The sequence below is a fragment of the Ochotona curzoniae genome, unplaced genomic scaffold, assembly GCF_017591425.1.
Source record: "Ochotona curzoniae isolate NIBS_2020 unplaced genomic scaffold, NIBS_Ocur_1.0 contig_1014, whole genome shotgun sequence".
Taxonomy (NCBI): Eukaryota; Metazoa; Chordata; class Mammalia; order Lagomorpha; family Ochotonidae; genus Ochotona; species Ochotona curzoniae.
In genome coordinates this window covers 39,197,049-39,221,979 of record NW_024464920.1, presented here as the reverse complement: position 1 = coordinate 39,221,979, position 24,931 = coordinate 39,197,049, and the positions used below count along the sequence as shown (strand labels likewise).

The 24,931-nt window shown below is 36.7% G+C and overlaps 1 protein-coding gene across 10 annotated transcripts in view; it reads right to left on the bottom strand.

Moving 5' to 3' along the window:
• Positions 1-1,409: 1,409 nt before the first annotated feature.
• Positions 1,410-24,931, bottom strand: part of LOC121159387 (PARP1 binding protein) — a 49,026-nt gene continuing 25,504 nt past the window's right edge. For 4 of the 10 annotated variants that reach the window (XM_040984410.1, XM_040984428.1, XM_040984445.1 and 1 more), the window contains 6 exons: positions 24,103-24,257; positions 16,618-16,801; positions 14,142-14,320; positions 10,295-10,373; positions 4,556-4,691; positions 1,410-3,758 (listed from right to left, as the gene is read on the bottom strand). In XM_040984410.1, coding sequence (XP_040840344.1) covers positions 3,418-3,758; positions 4,556-4,691; positions 10,295-10,373; positions 14,142-14,320; positions 16,618-16,801; positions 24,103-24,257 — 1,074 coding nt within the window. In that variant the 3' untranslated portion in view covers positions 1,410-3,417. The remainder of the gene's footprint in view (positions 3,759-4,555; positions 4,692-10,294; positions 10,374-14,141; positions 14,321-16,617; positions 16,802-24,102; positions 24,258-24,931) is intronic. The other 6 variants (XM_040984462.1, XM_040984472.1, XM_040984419.1 and 3 more) reach the window with 5 other exon arrangements.

Genomic DNA, 24,931 nt, shown 5'->3' with positions numbered 1-24,931 from the left:
CTGTAAACCCAAAGTAGAAGAGAATATGCTGCACTCTACAATAGAACCTACAGGAAACATCATGCTTAGAGATGAGATATTAAGTATTTTTTGTTAAATAAGCAACACCACACAGGTGCCTATTATCTCCATTTCCTATTGTTTTTGGACATCGTGTATAAATACATTAGCACTCAAAAACATACACACAGTAGAGCACAGACAACTCTGTAAACAAACACACACCAACAAAAAAGCCATTATTACATCAATTGTCCAAAGAATATATAGATTCCAAAGAATCCATACAGTTATAAACTATTTACAAAGTTTTTCCCTGTACTAACTACCAAAGAAAATACCCACCTGTATTGTATGCATGTGCTCAAACTAGCTATAGTGGTAGTAAAGGTTTTATATACATATATATATATATATATACATTTTTTAAGGATACCATATAAATCAACAAAAACAGAGAATTAGAATTTGCCTATAATATGTCCACAATGATTTATAAAATCGTTATGAATAAAGTTATAAAATGTTACTGAAAGATCAAATATGTAAAGATGTGTTGAAAATCTTATATATACATAATCATGGATAATAAAAAACATCCATTGAGATTAAGATTTTAAACATGATTTGAAAGTCAAAAGATTTAAGCTTTTTAAGAGTAAGCATGGAAATACAAGTATTTTAAAAATATCACTGCTGGGAAAGATTTCCTTTAAAAAAGAAAACAATATATTACAAGAACTCACCATAAAGAAAAACGAAATTTAGACACTATAATTCAGCAGCTTGTTTCATAAAAGTATACCATGAAGGGTCTGAACAGTCACAAGCCATGTCAAAATATTTGCAACATACACAACTAACTATTCCAAATAAAGAAATCTCATTAATTACAAAAAGACAAATAACAAGGAAAAGCATTGTGTATAACAGCAAAGATAAATGACTCAAAAACATATGGAAAAGCACTCTATCCCTTTGATAATCAGGAAAACATAAATCAAAAAGATATTGAGATCCCAAGTAGAACAGAGCAAGGACATTCCCACACCTTGCCTGCTGGAGTATCAACTGGTTATTCCTATTCAGAAAAGCATTTTAGGCATTAGTAAAGGTGAACACATGCACACTCCATGCCTGGGATGCACCTCATAAAAGCTCTTCCACAAGTACCAGAAGACACAGACAGGTGTACTCTCTAAGTCACTGGGGATAAAACGAGCAATCAATTCTGGAATGCTCAATTCAAAATCCATACAACATATACTCATTATGCAAAACTAATGCTTATGGATCACATAAGTACCATTTTCCATGGCTTTTTTTCATTTATTACTAAATTCATAAGTAAACCAACATTATCTTTTTTAAATGGAGAGATAATATATGCTTGACTGGTCAATTCTAGATGCAGCATGAACAACTTTTTATTCACACTGATAAGTATATGCACTTTAATCACCAAAGACAATATCAAGTACTTATACAAGAAAATTCCTTTTGAAGATTATTTCAATTTAATCAGGATTAAAGGGAAACAAAACTTTCACCAAATCATTGTAAGTAAAGTAACTTGAGTTTTAATATCTTGTTGAATAAGAAAATACACAGAAGGAAACAATAATAGAGAGCTGGATGTCCTGTGGTCTTCCTTAATAACAACCCATTTTCAAGAGACTATAATCTACTCAACAGAAGGCATTCTACCTAGGACTGTAATGAGATTCTGAGAAAACTCACAATCAAACAATATGCCATTAAAACCAAAACAATGCAGGTATTAGCAGCTATGTGAAAGGTTACCCTCTACATGATGAGTCATTTCTGAAAGTAATCAAAGTATAAGTCCCTGAAGTGCTTTCTATTCAAGCTGAAAAATATATAAAGGCAGAGACTCATTTACCAAGCAGGTTGACTGCAAATCCAACTCTAGGCAAACATCAAACTAAGAATGGCAAAAATGAGTCTCTCGTGCTACATATTATTACTAACTTTTTCTTTGCTTTCTCAAGGTATTTTGCTTTCGGCTTCCAAGTCCATAAGAAATTTAGAAGATGACATGGTACTTAATACATTTAGGATGGGGAAAGCCTTTCCGAAGGATGATACTGCAGAAAAATCTATTGCTGCTCCTTCACTGGAACAATATAAAAATGATGAGAGCATTTTCATGAATGATGAGGAAAACAAAAACTCAAGGGTAAGTAGCAATGTGACTTGGTTTTTCTTACAGTGGAAATTTATAAATCCTTCAGAAAGTAAAATAGATAGCTGCAATTTGGGGGGGGGTGTTTTATGGTTTTTTTGTTTGTTGGTTGGTTTACTAAATATGCACATAGTCATGATGTGCATTAAGACAGTTGATGAAATTTCATACAGACCAGTTTAACTTTCCTAATAAACCTGTACATAATGTGTTTTTTAAAGAGTTTAAAATAGTGCAGAGCATCTTTGATCAGTAAAGATACTAATAAATTGCATATAGTTTCATTATAGTTTCATTCTTAGGACGAATAAATACAAATCAACCTTCTTTTTGCAGAACACAGGCTCCAAACATAATTTCTTAAATCATGGTCTGCCACTCAATCTGGCTCTAAAGCCTTATCTTGCACTAAAAGGATCGGTAGCTTTTCCACCTGAGAATGGAGTTCAGAATACTGAGTCAACACAAGAAAAGAGAGAGATTGGGGATGAAGAAAATTCAGCTAAGTTCCCTATAGGAAGGAGAGATTTTGACAGTGAGTAGTATTTTTAAACCCAATTTTGTATTTTAATATCATAAAATAGAACTGTTGAGCTTTACTGAACTTGGATCCAATTATTCAAAAAACCGAATGAGACCATGGTTCAGTTATAGCTGATGTTAAGTGATCTCTGTACAAAAGTGAGATTAAAAGAATCGGTTGGTTATTGTCATTTTGATTTACCAGGATTAGTTATTACTGACGCATTGTTTTTGCTGCTGAACAACTTAAACGTTCTTTTTCCCTTCAGTGCTCAGGTGCATGCTGGGAAGAGTCTACCGGCCATGTTGGCAAGTCTGAGGTCTGTTGGTCCGCATCATCTCATTGGAAGAAAACAAAACCACTTCATTGCCAGTGGGGAGAAAAGCCCTTAACATTACCATAACTTGCGTATTATTTAAAATGCTTGTTTTAATATGTCTGTTTTACAAGAAAATAATATTAAAAATATATCAATAACCTAAATTACATGCTTGTGCTATATATTAAACTCTGAAAATTCTGCATAATTATGACTTACTAGTATTTTTTGAACAACGCATAACACAGTAGTCTACATACACTTCAGACCAAAATAATAAAGAACCATAATTTGCACCTTCATCTCTTTAAAATTAAGCCTCTTTGGTAAACTGGTTTTACATACACATAAATCCAAAACAAAACAAATTCATAGTCGAAAAAACTGAGTTAGCTTTGTCTGGCCAGCAATCAACTTGTTCTTGGCAGCACACTTACTGCTTTTTGGTACTCTGGCTAGTTTGCCATCCAGTTTATTCTGTGAATCGTTTGGTATCTTAGATATCTTCACAGTTTTAGGATGAGATGGTTCATTTTCATTATCACAGAAAATATTTTCATGATCCAAATCCACCTGTTTTCTCTTTGAGCTTTTATTTCCTGTCTGACTATCTGATTTTCTTGACACTTTCTCATTTTTACGTCTGTCCGGATGAACACTTCCAAAGCTTGTTCCAACTGTTGATCTTCCAACAGATGAATTTACACCCTCTGTTATGCAAGATGAAAAAGAGAAAGGAATTATGTAATATTTAGTATTACTGCTCATGAGAACTTCCAAATAAATATGAAAAGTGATTAATATCTTAAAATTTTTGTAATCATAGGACTTATGATTAGCAAATAAAATTACACTATTGTCACATTCCTTTTCATTTTACATTTCTATCTATTTTGTTTCAATGCATGATATTCTTTAGGCAAATGCTACAAGTGATTTCCTAAATACATTTACTTAAAATATGTCCTTTTCCAGCTTACTAAATTTATATGTTGATTTCATATTTTAAATAAAATCACACCTTAAATCACATAAACCTTTACATTTCATGGTACTTCAAAAAATAATCCAGTTTTATTAAATAAAAATCAGTAAGTAACGAGCCCAGCACAGTAGCATATCAAGTTAATCCTCCATCTGAAGCACTCGCATCCCATATGGAAACTGGTCTGTGTACTGGGTTCCTGGATTCCAACCGAGCTCCCTGCTTATAGTCTGGGAAAGTAGCTGAGGATGGTCCACAGCCTCAGGCTCATCCTCCTGTGCTGGAGACCTGGGGGAAGCTCCTGGCTCCCAGCTCTGGAATGGCACAGTTCTGGCCACTGAGACTGTTCACGAAGTGATCCAACAGATGGAAGATCAATTGCTCTCTTCTCCCCCACCTCTTCTCCCTCCCCATAGTAATTCAATAACTTTCAAGTAAAATAAATAAACCTTAAAATAAAAACACAAAAAAAAAACAACTACAGTTAAACTATTATTCAATTGTTAAAATCAGATCAATTACCAGTAAGGTCATTTTCCATGCGAAGCATACACAAGGGTTTTGATGGTAAATTAACATTATTACATTTATTCTTGCTTATCTGGCAATCATCCTTATATGTACAAGCAAATTGGGATCTAATTAAGGTTTGTTTCGTCTGGTAACAGAAAAAAAGAAGAAAGTATGCAATTTATTTATTTGTTTTCTAAAATCTGGATCCATAACCTTTAGTAACTAAGGTATCACCCAAAATCCTAATACAAAAAGACTATTATTTGCTGGGAACTTTTAACTTCGTTTAATATTTTGCAAATTCATTCATCATTTCAGCTAGCATTCTTGTTCTGTAAAGCTTTACGTATGTTTTAGATAGTTCTTGTAAAAAAAAGAAATTAAAAAAACTTGATTTCAGATGCTAGAGGCTCTTGCCATGCTGTGCCTGGGATGCCTTGCACAGTAGGTAGTAAAGTAATAATACCCATGACCGGATCCACCATGGAAAACACAAGTTCTTCATCCTAGAAAGCACAGAGTGTAACACTAATGGGAAAAATTACATACAAAGTTCAAGAAGCTGGGAAAAGGAGAAACGCTATGATAAAAAATAAATAAGAAAAGTCAAAAGAAACAAATCATAAGATTAAATTTTTAAGTGGTATTTCTTAGCTAAAATTTCAATAACGAGGAAGACAAGGCAATTCAAATATGTGCTTCTAGGATGATCTGAACAAGTGATTTAATGGTTAAAATTTCAAGATAAATGCAATAAATTCTTATTACTGCATAATAACATAACAACATTGCAAAGTAACAAGTTATTACATTTATCTTCGTGCACTAACTATGGGATTTTACGTAAAGATGAAAAAATGAAATAGAAGTTAAACTCTCAACCACTGAAAGGGATGCTAAAAAAGTACATACGGGAATGCACACTGCAAACATAAAACCAGTAACCTGTTTTACAGGTAGAAATTAATTTCAGAAAAAAGAAGCTCACACAGACAATGCAAACATCCACAATTACAGCTGATGTAATGAATTACATCATCCAGGGCGGAGATTTCTCTAAATGATTGTCACCTCACCTTCTGCTTACAAATAAAATTTCTAATAATTCAATGAATTGCATATCAACCACTTAGAAAATCAACACTTCAAAACATAACATTTTGTGGAAACAAAGGTCTTACCCACTTAAGAAAAATAACATTTTGCTTAATATTACTTACAGAAAAGTAAATGATAAATTCTTGAAATCCAAAATAACATGAATTTGTCATTTATTCAGATCCAAGATCACAAGACAAAGACATGAAATCTACTGCCTAAGGCTTGGAATAAATTGTAGCTGCTTCCATAAAAGCAGTTTCTTTGCGATGATACATTTTCTGCCTTTCCTACTAATAGGGCCCATGAGACTATTTCCCAGATTTTTTTAAAAGTGTTTTATCAGCTTGAATGAAGCATTGGACAACTGTAGTTACCTTCTATTTAAGCATAAAAATGCACAAAATTGGAAAAAATTGACAATGTAAATATCTAAAGACTATTTCTTTTTCTAGAAAAGGAGAAATAAAGTGAGCTGGTGATCATGAATGGGTTTTGCAACTAAGTACTCCATTAATCCTCAAGATGGGGCCACTAAACCTGTCACTCTGTCACAACTAACTGCTAGAATTACTTCACCAAACTGCTAGAATTGTGTATATTAAAATAATCAAGAATCAAGGAATAGTAAACCCCTTCAGTTTGGCAATTGGTGGCCTGTTCTGGCCCTCCTCTGGCTCTCCTTTCCATCCCTGGCTCGGCCCTTTTCCTGCCTCCTCTGCAACCCACATACAGGGTGAGGAGTCCACATGGCCACAGACATGCCCACCAGACCAACATGACTCCCTTCAGATCCTGCTCCAGCTTCCTGGCGTCCCTAGACACGAGCCTTTTCCTCTAGGTGCAAAGACTGACTAGCAAATAGCAACAATGAAAGGGAGTATTTATGCCTCCTAATTGAAAATCCCTCAAAGCACAAAACACAACCAGGTTTGAAGGGGGATTAGGGCAGCCCAGGTGGTTTCATTCACACGCTTGTATCTTGCTGCCCAAATATTTAAGGAAATCTTGTCCACTGGAGTAGTGGGAGCAGTTTCTTTGTTCAAACATATCTCCAGTGCCTATAGAGAGCTATGCTTGCTGAATAAATAATGAATATAAAAGCTTTAGCTTATAACAAGTATATTCAAGCAGAAGCAAAAGGAGTACACAAAGCAAGTAATAAAGGCTTGAAGGTAAAAACTCTGCAGAACAGACCAAACTCAGTTCTGTTCAACAAAGTAACCAATAACATATCACGCCCTGCATTCAACTTCATTCTTACTGCTTCCTCAGGTACAGGCTTTCAGCTGGCAGCCCTGAAGCACCTGTGACTCAAAGTCCAGAAGATTCACCCTGTCTTCTCAGGATTTTTTCATACAGTCTCTTTGGCCTCCCACCCCACTTTATTTTCACACAGGAGAGTAGCCATGGATCTTAGGCAAGTCCTACTGTTCAAGCAGGACCTTGTCTTTGAAACACTAAGGCTCATGGTTGATTTTAGTGTATTGTACTGAAGTTCCCTACCACTACACAGCTACAAATATCAATTACACTGTAAGTAAAAAATATATATATATCTATATATATATAGATATATATATATATCTGCATTTAAAGTTCCTGGAATTTCAAAATATATTAACAGTATATCAAGATATCCAAAAGCGCACTCTCTCCATTCTCTCTCTCTTTCTTTCTGAGTTCCTTTTAAGGGATCAACACCAATGTCAAGAAAAGAGTTGACAATAGACAGCCCACCTCAAAAGCATAAGAACAAGAAAACATACTCAGTAGGCTTCTCAGTTATCTGGGAACTGGAACTAGGTTAAGTTATAAGTCACACTGCACATCTTTACTGTGAAATCTTCAGTTTCTCCCCTTGACCATCACTTTTGAAGTTCACAATATCTGACTACATTATTTATTGTTTGCTTTGGTCATTACTTTGTCGATTTTTTTTTTTATAAATTCAGGGTAATTATCACGGAAGAGAAATTTTATGAGTTAAACTCAATCTACTATAACTTAACTGTCTCAACTGCTCCATGTTTTAAAGGTCCAGTATTTTCTGGATCAGATAATTCAAATTGTGAAGTGATTAACTTACAATGATTCAAACAAGAATAGACAGCAGTCTCAGAATAAGGAAAAGACCTGCAAATATACAACACTTCAGTTGTACCTGACATGTAAACTACTAATAAACTAAGCTGGAAGGGACAAAACTAATAGGAAGCTAAACAAAGAAGAATCTTTTAATAAAAATATAAGGGCACTTTAATTTACTTAAAGTACCTTGAAAAAGGATCTAAGGAATGAAGATAAAATATTCTCCAAAGGTTCCTAACACAACAACAAAGGCTCAGGAATAAATTCCCAGTTTCTTTCAAAGGGAATCAATTTAACCATTGTAAATGAGCTTCCTAATGAACTACAGTAGGAAACAAAAGTTGTACTACTAAAATAGGGATGCTAATGAACAATTTCCAAAGTGATTTCATAGGACTTTAAAATCATAGTAGCATTATTCCATTTATGAATAGTAAGACTAAGAGTTAAGTATCCCCATACAATGAAGACAAGAATATTTCACAGTTGACTACATTTCTATCTTGGAAACACCTATTCCACTATTCTAAGCATATATCACATATCCTTTTCATTACTTAAAAAAAATCTTTGATGCTGAAAGAATAAAAGCAACAGGGTAACAAGGTAGTAAGTTGCTAAACCAATTTAACATAGTGACTTTGGTAATAAATTTCAGCAATCTTTGTTGCTATTCCCACAAGCAGTTCAGTTGTCTATGTAGCTAAACTGATTATTTTTATACCCTGCATTTATAAAAAGCACTGTAACCCATAAACACCAATTCTTTCCTTTCTTTATTACCATTTAGTTCCAGAACTGTACAGTCTAAGCCAGTTCCACTGTTAAGTAACGGAAGCAATGTAATTACAATCTCATTAGTATTTAACCACAGTTTTACAACTGGCATAAAATATTTCATTAAATTAAAAGATCTTGGATAAAGCGCTTCGTTAGAATTTTGGTTTCCAGACTTACAAATGAGAACACATTAGATGATTTCTATTACCCAAAACTTTCTAAAATCCGTCTAATATCTCATACTAATTAGTTAACCCATAACAATTTCTAGAAAGGCTTTTCACTCTCCAAATACTTTCATTTTTATTTACTTACTTGTAAGAAATATATCAATTAGCTTTGAATCAAAATATTAAAGTCAGTTGGTACCAAGGGTAGAGAAAATTAAAGGGGATTAAAAGTTACATTTCTGCTTTTGTCCAATTCCCAAGGACAGATATATTTTTTAAAAGTTTATCCATTGACTATAAGTATGTATAGTATTAAAACACAGGTGACAAGTTTTGGTCACAGAAACTCAAATACATATTTCATAGGCCACTAATTACTCACAATTGCTAGTAATTAATATAGAGAAAAGATTTATTAAAAGATAAATCAAATGCGTTTAGGGGTGTATAGGTGAAATACATAACTAAAAGCTATGTTAACTGTGACTAAATACTCAAGTGGGAACATTACAGAGCAAAGGGCTGACGATATTGCACCGCAAATCACACTGCAGCTTATGACATGAGTATCCTGTCTTGGAGCACCAGTTTGACTGTCAGCTGTACCTTTTCCCAACATGCTGCCTGCTAATGAACCTGGGAAGGCGGAGGCAGCTGGCCAAAGTGCCCCAGCCCCTGCCGCGCCGCGCGGGTGAAAGAACTGGATTAAGTTCCTGATGCCTGGCTTTGGACAGGCCTAGACCTGGCTGCTGTGACTGGGTGAGCAGTGGATGGAAGATGGCTCTTCTCCTTTCCTCTCTCATTTTCTCTGCATCATTCTGACTTTCAAACAAATAAATTAATCTTTTTTTAAAAAAAAATACATAAAGGGCAAACATATTATAATTTTCAGTTGTATTGACATGAATATTTAAGAAGTATATGCTTTACACAAAATTTTTAACAAAGCCATTAATTCCCAACCAAACAAGTTTCTGGTATATTATATTCAAACAAAATATGTTGAACAAATGGTGAGTTAAAAAGAAAGTTTCTTTTTGAAAAATAAGACCAAGAAAATTTTAAATTATTGAAGGAACACATTATTGCCTATTTATAGGAACAAGTGTTTTATATGATGACAGTGAAATTCAGCCCAAACTAATACAAATTCAAAGGACAGCTCTAGTAACAATGTAAAACGATTTCCTCTTGTCTATCCACAATTAATTCTATTCTGCCATTAAGTCGGCAGACACAAATTTTCAATTACACAGTCACTTAAGACTCAGTTTAAGCCACTAAAAATATAAATGAGAAAGCCATTTCTTCTTTCTTTCCTCCTTCACTCACGAAAGATATTTAATACTTAACAGCAGCAACTAGCAAACAGAAAATAGCAATTAACAAACAAAAAATGCCCTTCCTTCTTTAAAGGCTAAACAAGCCAGAAATAGGTTAAGACAATATAAAAAAAGAAAGTTTCTGCATGTCAATTTTGATAACTCATTTTCTACTGAAATTTTATTGTGCTCTATACAATGTATATTTACAAAATTTACCTCAGTTTTTTATCTATTTCTTCCAAATAAAGCCTACTTATATTTTTTCGCAGTATATTAAATTGTACCTTAACGTTTTTCTCTTGCATTGACTTCTGAATGCGTTCTCTCAAGGGTTTCAATGGGTTGCTCACTTGTGTGGGAGATCTATTTTAAAACATAAAGACCAAAGTTTACTGTTATGGTTTGAACATTTGTGTCATTCCAAAACTGAAGTTAAAATTTTTAGAGGATGGATTAGCACTTGGGAAGAATGCTAGGTCTTCTCTTTCACCTTTTCTGCCATGGTTAGACACAGCAAGAGTGTGCGTGAGGGTGGTGTGCGTGAGGGTGGTGTGGGTGAGGGTGGTGTGTGTGAGGGTGGTGTGGGTGAGGGTGGTGTGGGTGAGGGTGGTGTGGGTGAGGGTGGTGTGCGTGAGGGTGGTGTGGGTGAGGGTGGTGTGGGTGAGGGTGGTGTGGGTGAGGGTGGTGTGCGTGAGGGTGGTGTGCGTGAGGGTGGTGTGGGTGAGGGTGGTGTGGGTGAGGGTGGTGTGTGTGAGGGTGGTGTGGGTGAGGGTGGTGTGGGTGAGGGTGGTGTGCGTGAGGGCGGTGTGGGTGAGGGCGGTGTGGGTGAGGGTGGTGTGCGTGAGGGTGGTGTGGGTGAGGGTGGTGTGGGTGAGGGTGGTGTGCGTGAGGGTGGTGTGGGTGAGGGCGGTGTGGGTGAGGGTGGTGTGGGTGAGGGTGGTGTGGGTGACGGTGGTGTGGGTGAGGGTGGTGTGGGTGAGGGTGGTGTGCGTGAGGGTGGTGTGGGTGAGGGTGGTGTGGGTGAGGGTGGTGTGCGTGAGGGTGGTGTGTGTGAGGGTGGTGTGGGTGAGGGTGGTGTGCGTGAGGGCAGTGTGGGTGAGGGTGGTGTGCGTGAGGGTGCTGTGCGTGACGGTGGTGTGCGTGAAGGTCGGTCTTCACAGGATAATGAAGCTGCTGGGGCCTTGCCCTTGCATTTCTAACATTCAGAACTATGAGAAATAAATTGTGTAATTTACCAAAAAGGCATCTTACTAAACCAGCCAGAAAGGCCAAGCCACTATTAAGGCAAAAAGATTTTTAAGTGAGTTCTCCCAATACCACCACGAAAAAAAATAGCTACAGGTAAAAGAAAACTGAATCTGTGTATTTTTGTTATAAAAGTGCTGGTATTCCTATTTGGGCCTCAAAATAATAGTAGTTTAACTAATTCAGTTAACTAAATATTTCCCAAGTTTTCTATTTTTATTCTTTTGCTTCTATTTTTAAGGCCCTATGCAAGATACTGTAGGAGCCAGAAAGTTGATTCATTATTGATAATATATATATTCAGGTAATTGGAAATCAGAGTAAAGAAAATGACCCATATACAGTAACTAAAATTCAAAATAGTAGGAAAGCACAATGAGAAAAATAAAAAAACAGAAAAGTCAGAGAAGAAGCAATGCAGAAAATCTAGGATATGAGTCCCAGCAACCTGTTTCTCAACGAATTAACCCTTTTTGGAGCAACACAGTCAGAGCCATTTGATACAAAAGACTATTATATAAGAATTAAAAAAAAAAAAAAACAGTAGCTGGCAAGTTTACTGACTTAAATGATTGACTTGTCCTGAGTTTTACCACTTTGGTACAGATCATTAGAAACACAGACTGCGACCTGTGCGCACACTGACAGCTGGAAACAACTGCAGTGTGCCTGCTCACATGTTCCAGCGTTCAAATGGACTTAAGAATTAATTTTAATAAAATTTGTTAATTTTTTAAGATACACAAAGAGAAAGAGATGCAGAGAAAGATACTCAGTCTGCTGATTCACTCCTGAAGTGGCTGCAATGGCTGGAGCTGAGTCAATTCAAAACCAGGACCCTGGAGCCTCTTCTGGGTCTCCCACATGGGTGCACATGGGTGCAGGGTCCAAAGGTTTTGGGCTGTCCTCGACTGCTCTCCCAGGCCACAAGTGGGGAGCTAGATGGGAAGTGGGGCCGCTGGGACATGAACCAGTGTCCATATGGAATCCCGCTGCATGCAAGGCGAGTACTTAAGCCGCTAGGCTACTGCACTGGGCCCTTAATGAAATCTTAGACAGAAAATGATTTGCTCTAAAAAGATAGAAATTCAATTTCAGAAAATATTCAAAACCATCATTGTTTCTATCTAAAAACAAACTTTGCAAAAATAAACTATATAGAGAAAAACAAAAGATTCATTTTTCAAAAGTGTTTCCTATGAATCCAGCAGAGTCTATAACTATATTTCTGGTAACAGAATTTTTTATTGTCAGGAAATATTTGAGTATTTTTAGATAAAATATCAAAGAATTATATCATGGGCATATCTAAAAGAATACTCACAGGAAGAAAGTAAAGAGGAGATTTATATGAAAGGATTTAGATGGTAACATTGAATGATAGATCATTGTAAAGTTTTCCTTTCAACAGAAGAGAAAGGATGCTGGGTCAGTGAAGAAGGTACCTAAAACAATCCTGAATAGATAGGAACAATTTTAGACATAAAACCAGATTCCTAAAAAATAGCATCAGTAGAAAATAGGAAAGCTAAAGAGTGAGAAAGCATAAAAATGCTCCGCAATGTATACACACAATTTAATATGGTTGTTTTAAAACTTTTAATGTCTCTGAAAGTCAATGTTCACTTAAAAATATCACCAACAACTCGGCAACTGACCAAACCATTGTTAGACTGGTGAGCATTTGCTTTGGACTACATCATGTCTCCCAAAGCCAAATATGCAGATTGAGGCCTTATCTCCAGTGTGACTGTTCAGAGATAGGGCATGTAGGAAGTGGTCAAGGTTCAATGAAATCCCTAGGGTGGGACCCTAATCCCATAGGACTGGATGACCTTTTAACAGAAGGAAAAGAAAGCCAAGAGGTCACAGGAGCACACAGGACACCCCACAAGACAGGCCTCATGGGAACCCCGCTGTGCCAGCACTTGAAGATAGGCATCAGCCCAAACAGAAAGCCAGTTCCTGTTGTTCAAGCCACCAATGGGTGGCGTCTGCCTATGGCCAGGTGTGGCTTTACCTTCAGGGGTTCCAGCCCACCACAGTATCAGGTGAAGCAGATGATCCTCCCTCTGGTGATACTGGCATAATGCCACATCACAACGCCTGGCACCACTCACCTCGCTTCATCTCATGAGGAAGGCATTTTACCAGCTAAGACCATCATCATCTCTTACTATAGAAAATAAGATATTTTGCATTCATAGAACTTCTGTTAAGATGTTCTAATTTATAAATAAAACTTTTTAATGCATATGTAGCTATAAACTATAATAGGAAAACAATAGTATACTTGGGTTCAGTAGTTTCCATGGTTTTAGAGGGCACTGGGGAAAGAGACTACTACTATAAACCCAGCACTGACATAATCTGGGAATTTTTCCTCATAACATGAGAAAGAAGCAGTACATGTCAATTCCATGTATGTTTGGTGTATATGATCTCTCCCATCCTTGGAGCACAGGCCTGGTACTTGCTACCACCCTTGCTACTTGCTAACTGAGCTGTCTTGGGTAAATTATTTAATACGCATCTCAAGCCTCTAACTCCTCACGAAAAGAGGCTGCTGAGACGGCTCAGATAAGCGAAAACATTTATCATAATTCCTCACAAAGTAAATAAATATTTCAAAGCAATAAAAAAGAGCAAAGACCAAATGCTGAACCTTCAACACCTCTCCCTGCCAACTCATAAAACACAACCTGTGTATATGTTCTCTTCACATTCAAAAAGTCACTCTCCTTTTATTTTCGCTCTTTATGCTTTTCTGTAGCACCAAAGTTTCCTACCATAAGCACATATTCCTTTTGTAAGTAATGAGGTGTTTTCTGCACAAATTCCCTAGAGTTAATATTTACACACATATGTAACTTGCACATTACCTACCTGAAAAGTGTGAGAACAGACATTCTGTTGGGATGATCTGTGCTTTCGTCATTGTATAAAAGCTCTGCTTTGTTTTTTGTAGGAGCACTGGCTGCTTCTTCATCCAAAAGAACTAGTAAGGCTTTCACAGTATCTCTCCCACAGTATGCAGTGTCATGGTTTATGGCATGAGATTTTGGCTAAGACAAAACATAATTTTAAGTAACAAAACATAATTTTAAGTAATGAACAAACAAACAGACATCCCAGGAAGGTGAAGTGGCCACAGATTTCCATTTCTTATGAAACTGTTCTGCTTCCCCTGTTGATGAAGTAACAAAACATCAGCCAAAGCAGCGCCCATAAGGCATGTCAACATTTCCTTCCTAAGTGATACTAAAGTTAATCTTTTCAATTTCCAAAGCACAAAAGAGTACCATCAAAGGAAGCTATTAGGCTCTGCTCAAACTACCACTGAACTTGCAGTCAAAAAATGTAGTCACTACATAGCCTTGTAGCCTAATTTCACAATTTAATCTATGTGCATTTTTTCTAATATCAGTGGAAGTAAATCGAAAGATGAAGCATTATTTTATGCACATGCATTTGATATTAAGGATACCCTGCCATTCTTTTTTGTTTGTTTGTTTAATATTATCTCTTTGCTATTACTATTTGAAAGGCAGAGAGACTTGAGAGAAAAATGTTCCATCCATTCTCTCCCCGAAATACCTGCAACAGCCGTGCTGGGCCAGGCTAAAGCTAGGAGCTAGAACTTGATTCAGACCCCCACATGGGTAAAACGTATCCTTAATATGACTGGAATAAAACACCTTGATTTGTTAAGCAAATCAAAAAATTATCTTCTTTACACTTTAGAAAAATCAAGGATGGCAGTTTATACAGTATGAGTATTTTCCAGCATAAATATGTTGTCAAACTAGGAGGCAGGGCCACAAAGTAAGATACTGTAACAAACCAGTTTAGAAGTGACAGTGCCTGAACTAAGATGGTAGTAGCAGCAGAGATAAGAAAAGCAAATTTAAATGCAACAGCAGAAGTAACTTTGTGACTAGACAGAGGAGTAAAAGAAAATTCATGAGTATAATAGTTTATTCTACTTGGGTTTCAGGGCAACTCACTTACTGAGTGTGCTATAGAACCACAAGGAAGTTGCTTAACTTCTCTGTGTTGAAGTTAACTCACTAGCAAACCTTAAGCGCAGAGTGCCTAACCCATAGAGTTGTTGTCGGTGAGCCTAGATTTCAAAATTGCCTTTTATGGGATATCATGGAAGCCCTGCCAGGCTCCTCAGCTTTCATCAACATGGTTTTGGCTTCCTTTCTTTCTACTTGGCAGACTCAGGCCACCAGGTGAAATGTAATGCATATAGCTTCACTGAAATTAAAACAAACTGCCGATCACAATCTGATGTTTAACACATATCTATCCTTAGAACCAGAGAATTCCACGCTGTTTAATAGTAACTTCATTGAGTTTTCGTTGACTGCATTTTTCAAAGAGTTCTCAATTAAAAACATAAAATTAGGATTCATGTTGTATATAATATATTTCACCTGCCAAGAACTGGGAGATATTAATGTTCTTAATGATCTGAAACTGGAACTGTTCCTGACTTATAGTAACAACCTGGCTGACATCTGAGCCAAGCACATAGGGATTAAGACACATGAGGCAACACCACAGAATTTCCCCTCCAACCCATGCCTTCTTAGGAAATCCAAAAACATCCATCATTACAAAAAACAGCTTCCTCAAGGGCTGTAAAATAAACAAGGAAACACTTAAAAGACAAAAGGGACTACCAGTTTTACAAACACATGATAGTCAATTTCACCCGTAATACTACGGTTAGAGTCTACTATATTTGACTATCTGCATTTTTTAAAAAATTGAAAAAAAGAATAAATGTTCTGTAAACATATGGTTAAAATATTGTCAGGTTCAGAGAATACCGGGTAGGAGAAGGTTGGGAATGGAGGTGGAAAGAAGAGAGATTACAGCGATCAAACAAGGGAAGGTAAGCTGTTGAACGCAGACACTTCCTAGCAGAACTGCGGCTGTCCTGTAGAAGACCTTGTGTTGGGCTCAGAACCAAAGAACTCATGCTTTCATTTTACATTTGAGTAAATGAAAACTAATTGCTCTATAAGAAGTGCTGGAAAAAAAAAAATTATCGGGTAATACCACAAAAGACCTAAATATCCATCAGGAATAAACTTTTTGAGTGTTAAATGGAATGCCAGAAATCACTGCACTTTAACAAACACAGACAATTTGGCCTGAAGATGTTATGATTCACCAAAGGGAAACATAATCCTATCTAATCCTATTAGAAAGTTTAATTTTCAACAGAATCTTCAAAGGTAGCAAACACATTCTTCTGACGTAAGCAGCAATAGTAAACCAATTCTTCAATAAATAGAAGAGGTAATGTTTTGTAAGCAGGAACAATGACAAACAGAAAGCTCATTACCCGAGCAGGACTGATGTCTGTAGCGCTAGCAGATATGCCTCCCTGTTGAGAATTGATAATATTTTTAATCCTCAGTTCCAAATCCTGGGCAACTTCCTCCACTGCTTTATAAAAAGGATCCCTGCCATTCTGGCCTTTAATCAGCTTCATCTTAATCACAGACAGGATTCGACCCCCTGCAAGGCTGAAAAGAGAAGTAAGATTGCTTCATAATAGTGGTTTAAATGGCAACATGTTCACAGCTTGACAGTATAACTCTAAAAGTTAATCAACGTTCTTCAAAGAATACAGTTTTGATCTAACAAACAAATAAAGCATTCAAGAAAAAGGTGAGAGCCATTGAAAACAAAATGCTTAAAGCTAATCTAAAGCAAGTTGTTTCAACAAGTTCTTCCTTGATTTGAAACTGGAGAGAAATAATTTAGTTACATATGAAATCTTATAAGATTTAGATACAGTTATAAATAAGCAATGTACTTAAAATATGAGATGTAACAGATAACAAAAATAGGCCTCTCCTACTCAATACCCAGAATCTTAAGTTACTTTAACTTAATTTAAAAACCTATTCAATCAGTTGTTATTTTTACCTCTAAATCACAGATGAGAAAATTGAGACTCACAAAGATTAAACAGGTTGTCCAAGAACACATGGTGTTTCGGACTACAGAGGAAGGAGACTAACCTGAAACATGTGCTATCACATTCTGACATTGAAGGATTATCTTATATTAAAGAGGAAATTAAGCAAGTTAGTATAGATCCAAAGCAAACCAGACTGCACCAGCTGTGGCTAACAGACAAGTGTTTTTTAAAACATCTGAAATCAGTATTTCTCCATATCAGGCCTGACCTTGAATTCAACGTTACAGCTCCTGCTCTGCTGGAACATGACATAGAGGAGAAAGTGTGAGAAATGCACAGGAGGAATGATCTGGGTCCATTCCAAACAGGAAATGCCCAACAACAGAAACAGCCTCTTGTCAGAAGTCCTAGGAGCTCCATGGCTTGAAGGTGTTCCTACAAGGACAGCAGGGAGGTCTGGTCTGCGGAATATGGCGGCCTGGGCACAAAATATAGCCCTGCCTCGGGTATACTCTTACTTATTTTTTTTTAGTAGTAGCTTAAAGGAAATTATGAATTAAAATTTTCAGTCTCATTGTTACAAAAATTTCCAGGCATTATGGGTTATGGGGAGCAACCAGGTTCCCTACAAACACTGGAAATAAAGAATACATAAAGCGCTTATGGAATGATGAAATTAAAAGATGCTTATTTTTGTGTCAAAAAATTGAAATCTTTTTCATAATATGTACTTTCCATGAACCTTCTGAAGATCCCTTGAATAACTGCTCACAATTTTTTAGCAACTGTAAATATAAAAGGAAAGGAGAAAATCAGACTCAAGATATGATGGTAACACATTAGGCCAGAGGCTCCCAATTTTCCCTGATCATCGGAATCATTCAACTGACTCATTCAACTGACTCAAACATCAACTCTAGGGCCTATCCTACTCAGTCATCTTATCAAGAGGAAGACACTGGATTGGTTTAAGAGTAACGTGTGATTTTCATATTAGTGAAACTTTTTAGGCAAAAAGTAACTCTTTGAGAAAGGAACCATATTTTATTAATCTGAGCACCAGTTTGCACTTGGCACATGGAAGACAAGAATGATGCCTGTTTGTGGAAAAATGGACATTACCACCTGGAAGAATCTAAAGTTTAAATATCTCTTACTATGTGACATAATAACAATATTACTACTATTTGCAACACAGAAGCATTTAGAGGGTCACCCTGCTTACATTATGGTAGACCAGATGCTCTACACAAGCATCTCCCTGTATTTTATAGGAACAGAGAAATATTTTCAAGGGCCACCCAATTTCTCCCTCACACAGGAACAACCGAGAGCTGTAGAGGTTATATTAGAAGCTGGAAGCAAGCAGGAAGAACAGGGTTCTTGTGAGGACAAACATCCTAGTACCACAGTGACCAGTACACAGAGCCCTGGACCAGCAGCAAAGTGGGACAGCAGTTCATCCAGAGTCTCCCACATTCAGTCAGAACCTTCCAAGGGGGAAGGAGCTAGCATGGCCTTTTCACATCGTTCTATGTTCTTCATATTTTGAAACTACTTTTAAAAATTTTCTCTCATTAGTGATAATACAGAAAAATTGCTTTTTTTTTCTTTTAAATTGGCCTGGTATCTGGCAACATTGTTAAACTCCACTGCTAATTTTAGTAGTTTAACTTGATTCTTGGAATTTTCTATATATAAAATCATGTTATCATCAAAAAGTTTTATTTCTTCTTTCCAATTGTTAAGTCTCCTATTTCTTTTTCTTACCTTACCTGACCAAATTGGACATCCAACACCATGTTGAAAAGAAACGATGAGAGCAGGAACTATCATCTCATTCCTAAACTGAATGCTAAAACATTCTACCATTAACTCAGTTTTTATAGAAATCCCTTTAGTTAGGTAAAAGCCCTTCTTCTCGGTTCATCTTGACACAGAGAGGTTAGCCCTAACAGAGTGGCTGTGTGTCTCCTTTTAGACCCCCCACCTTGGCAGTCCCTGGACTTTGTCCCCCTGTCCCCTCAGACTTTAGTGATTATAAGAATAGAATCTCCAATTCACTAAATTCAGCAAATGTTCTCAAAATAAAAGCTGGCTTGCCTCCTTCACCTACTTTTTGACCTGTATTTTTATTACATTTGCCTGCTCAGCAACGAATTTAAGAAGCATTTTATCCAGCATTAGTATTTTCAGTGAAAGGGTCCATGGGGGGATCTAGTCTGCTATATCAGATGTCTTCAGTCGATTCTAGAAACTCTTTTATATAGATGAAACTTTCTTTCTCTGTTGTTTCTTATGCTTTAATTATCATTTGAGACCCCAGATTTGAACTGGATGAAATGAAGCCAAAGGGAAAACGTAATTAGCACTATGTGTTATTTCTGGGAATTAATCGGTAACGTAAAAAGAGTTTGGGAAAAGCTTGAAATGGTTAATAAGATATGAAAGATGGCCTTAGTGTCAATTGTAAAAACAAAGTCACACAAAGTCTCTTTGGCCCTTTTTTTTCCATTCCTTCAAGGGAAACAGAAATGCAAAATTTAAAGATGTAGCTCACTAACAAAACTGTACTTAGGACAAAATTTGTAACACTCGTATTTCAGGGGCTAGCATTCTGGCAGTTGGTTAAGCTGTCACCTGTAAAACTGGCTTCCCATATGAGTACCGGGTAGAGTTCTAGCCTCTCCATTTCCAATCCAGTTCCCTGTTAATGTACCTAGGAAAGCAATGGTAGATGGTCCAAGGACTTGCCCCCCTGCCATCCATGTGAGAAACAGAGATGAAGTCCCAGCCAATGTGATCGTAAGGGGAGTGAACTGGTACATACTAGTTCTCTCTGTGTCCCTCTCTCCTTCTCTATCTGTAATTCTGCCTTTCAAATAAGTAAGCAAATCTTTTTTAAAAACTGTATTTCAGACATTTACCAACGTCAAATTTTTTATGCCTGGCAAAACACCAGACATGAGTGTTATGACTAATCTATTGCTGTTTGTTTACTACTACACCCAACTAGTAATTCTACCAATCTCTTTTTGATAACATGGTGGCTTGCTTTAAAGTCCTAATTCTAGAGCCTAGAAATTCCAGAAATCTTAATTCAATGACACGAAGACACTTGTGCAGCAGGGACACAAATCAATAAATATGTTTCTCTTATTTTAGAAGTCAGTAGAAAGAGACACTTAAAGTACAAGTAGTCTTGCAGTGGGGAAGTACAGGAAGTATTCAGGAAGGTTTCTCAAAACATACATTAGGCCTATGCTGGATGAGCACTATCAGAGGTGAATGTTGACAAAAGAAAATCAGTTGCGACTCCTGACTCCTAACTGTGTCACACCAAGATCCAACATGAGGTGATTGAGAAAAAGCACAAAATTCCTAGCAATAACTAATAACACAGACAAATGACTTGTAATGCTTCCTGGCAACGCACGTGGGCGGCAGCAGAAGATGGCCCAAGTACCCTGCTTCCTGCCTCTATTCGAATACAAGACGAGAGTCAAATTCCTGCTTCCTGATTTCAACCTCTCCTAGTCCTGGCAGTGACAGGCATCTGTGGATTAGCAAATCTTCTAGGGAGTGAGGCAGAGATCTCTCTCTCTCCCCTTTCTCTCTCTTTCAAATAAGGAAACCAGCAAATCTTTAAGTGACATATATTAAGAGCACCACATAAATTGTTTCTGAAACATTTTTAAAGAAAAACACATAAATGTAAAGGCTTACTTATTTACTTAAAAGACATAGTTATAGAAACAAAACAGATATAGAGATCTTGCATCACTTGTTTGCTCCCCAGATGGCTGGGCCAGGTGGAGGGCAGGAACCATGAATTCTATCCACATCTCTGTCATTGGTGCAGCCACCCAACGACTTGGGCCTTCTGCTGCTGCTTTCCCACACACATTAGCAGAGAACTGAATTGGAATTGTAACAGTGGGACTTGAATGGGTGCTCCTTTGGGATGGTGGAATCACAAGTAAATGGGTTAACCTCCTAGCCACAATGCCATCCCATAAGAAAATGATTAACAATAGATTAGATAATTTTAACCAAAAATTAATATTCTAATAATGTACATTCAGTGCAATATATAATGCAGGTATGCATTACAATATTGTGTGATAAATGTGGGATAGAGAATTTTAAACTTCCAAAAACAGGAAACCACTTTATATAAACCAAAACCTTTAATTTGAGACATCTTTCAGATAAAAGAGCATAGTATGCATTTTATGGTGGCATCTACTGGTAAAGTACAGAAATGCAGCCAACCACAGCTAAAATGGCCCCGGAGAAGCTGGCAGTGCTCAACAAATACGAAAATCAAGTATTTACAAAATTGATTTTTGTCTATTCCCCCCTCTTCCTTGACCCCAAAGTTACTGGCATTCCCCTATTGTAAGTAATACAAGTTTATCCTCAGACATAAAATACATGTGTATCTAACTGTGTTAAGGTGAGAGAGCATTAAAAGGCCCCAGTGAGAGACTGGCAGCAGTTAAACAGTAAACAGTTCTGTATTTGAAGTTTCTTGGAGTTTTCTCCCATGGCATAAAATGTAACCACCAGATGTTTAATCATGAGAGTAACTTGTTGTTTCAGAAATATCACTCTGGCAAGAGTGATAGTAACAGACTGGGGCAATACAAGACAAACTGGTGAAAGCCTTCAGGTAAGAAAGGATGAAAGTCTGCAAAAAAAAGAGCATAAGGGTTGGAAATAGACAGCATCTATGAACTAAGTATGGAGAGAAAGAACATACACAAGTCAAGAAAGAAGATTTGAGGGAGCGAAACGGACATAGAGGAAGTAGAAACATCATTTCAGGAGATGTCCCAGATTCTCACGGATAGCTGAAAGGATAAAGGCTTTGTCACTTTAAGGGGAGTAAGACTTTTACAAGGAATGATATTGGGACAACAGAAGTATAAGCTGCCTTTGAGGTTATTATCCTTAAAGGTACTTGAAGTTATTATTATTTCATTTTTTGAAACTCAAAAAAGAGGATTAGATTTCACTGAAAAATACTTTTTGAAGAATCCACATTTATGCAGTCTTGGGAGGAATGGAAGCTCTCAGAAGAAATGACCAAACACAGTGATAAATGAGGCAGGTGGCAGATCACAAAAGGCCAAAAACAGAGTAAACAGCAGGAAAAACAAAAACTGGAACATGTCTGAGCCAGTCGAGTCTAGACAAGTAAATAAATATTGGCTGTCCTCAATAGGGCTTGCTACCTCCTGAGGAAAACACATGAAATAATTAGAAATAGAGAAATGCAAAAAGGACAGTATTTTTTTTTTTTAGGAATTTGATCTGTACAGAAAGTACAAAGAAAAAAAGAAACAGTTTTTTCTTCTTGCTATCTTTATGCATTGTTGCCAAAAGTATTATTATAAGGAGACGTTGAAATCATATGACAAAATAACCAGTGGAGCAACGAACCAGGAAGTTATTTCCAACCCCCAGGTCTGGTTAACTTCTTCCAAGTTCATCCTTCAAGATTAATTTCAACTGCAACATCCATACACATAAGCATTCTTGAGACAAGTATTACTCCTGGCTCCCACAAACGAGGTCAGATATCCCTTCCGCTGTATATATTTATTATATAATGAATATACACTTATTGTAAAAAAATCACAAAGCATAAATAAAGATTTCTCACGTAGACTATCAGATGCGCACTTAAATCTTTAAATACTCACTTCTTACACATCTTTCCTAGAAGACAGAATAATTGGGCCCGGAGGCGTGGCCTAGCAGCTAAAGTCCTTGCCTTGAACGCACGAGGATCCCATATGGGCACCGGTTCTAATCCCAGCAGCTCCATTTCCCATCCAGCTCCCTGCTTGGGGCTTGGGGAAAGCAGATGAGGACAGCCCAAAGCTTTGCGATCCTGCACCCGTATAGGAGACCCGGAAGAGGTTGCAGCTCACTTGGGGAGTGAATCATCGGACGGAAGATGTTTCTTTCTATCTCTCCTCCTCTCTGTATATCTGACTTTGTAATAAAAAAATAAATAAATCTTTTAAAAAAGAAGATAGAATAATTAATCATTTTAATCAGACAGACTATCCAAAGTAAATGGCTGCTAAGTTGAAAAATCTATTTTTTTCAACCCAAGTACTTCCAAAAAGGGGTGTGCACGTGTTCATCGACTGCCCAGAATGGAGAAGCCAAAGACCCTCTGCCCTATCTAAGAAGACATCAGTGAAAGGCAGCATCAGTCTCAGGGAGTGAGGGCAATGCTAAAAGCAATGATGAAGCTGGCACACGGGACACCATGGGCGCAAGCAAAATATTTGCACCGTTAACTTCCTTCCACTCTGAGCAGCTAAGCTGGTTCTTTCTCACACATCAGCATGGAGTGCAACTGCTCTGAGTGCACATCTTACCATTTGAGACATCTACATTGCAAATGGGAATCTCTCAATAAAAGAATACTCTATCTCCAATATCATATAAGAAATCCCAGATGCGCCAGTTTTACACACACGTACACACACACTTGCAACAAACAGATGGTGATTTCATGATATTTTTGTCAATTTTCTTACTAATTCTTAGTATCACATTTCTTTCTTAATAAATATAAAGGTGAAAGAAACTAATCAGGCATTCCCAGTCCTCAAAAATTTGGCTCATCCAGACAAAGAAAAATAACTCTCTAATCAAACTGAATTTGGAAATTGGCAATAATGTTAAAATCACAGGTGAATTTAGGAGGCAAGATTACATGGCTATTATGTATTCACCTAGATAATTCGCCTTCTCCCTACAATTTTGTCTGATACTTTGTCGCTTCAACATACATTTTATTCCCCCTTGTAATTCAGGGCAGTTTTATAGACAGATTAAAAACACACTTATAATTTACTTAAACAAAGTCATTACCTTGCATTTGATATTTCTCCAAGAATCTCATCTAATTTGTCAATGAAGTTAATAAACTTGGTCAAGCCCTTTGCGTGTGTCCTTAAAGGATCAGATGGCGCTGGTGCATAGCCCTTCCCTCCAAGCTCTAGTGTCCTAATAAATGATGTGGCCACCTGTGAAATAAAGCAGTTACTTTTATTTTAAAATAATTTAACAATCTAAAAACCTATAATTCTCTTTATGAAGCAGTTATGTCCATATAATTCCAGGTATGCAGTTGCAGTGAAGCATATGTTATGCCTTTTGCAGGAACTAATAATTAAAGAAATAACTGTCATGCAGAATTCATGCTAAGAAAAGTGGCGGTAATGGCACCCATCTAGGCAAAAATTGAGGAGCTAAGTAAAAGAAATTAAGGGCCACAGAGTATATTCATAAGAGTAGACCACTGGCTATAAAGAATGTTAGGAATACATTCTTGTGTGAATTTATTGTTCTTTTTAAAATCGTTAAATGGGACAAAGACACGTTCAATGTTAATTAATTTGTTGGGTTAAACCAGTAGAATGGCTGGGCAATTCAACATATCCAAATCTCAGGGTTGTTTTCTTTATAATTTATGAATCAGCAGAGAGGACTTATGATAATATGACTTACACAAATAATAATAATTTAAGGAAAATTCCACAGGAAAATACTTAGGAAACAACAGATTAAATGACAGGGTTAATCTGCTGTAATTTACAAGTAGATTTTGTTAAAGCAAGATTTCTCAAGAGTTCTGGCAGTACATATAAGCAATAGTGGCATATAAAATTCATTTCTAAACTTTTTGTTCTTGAAAATA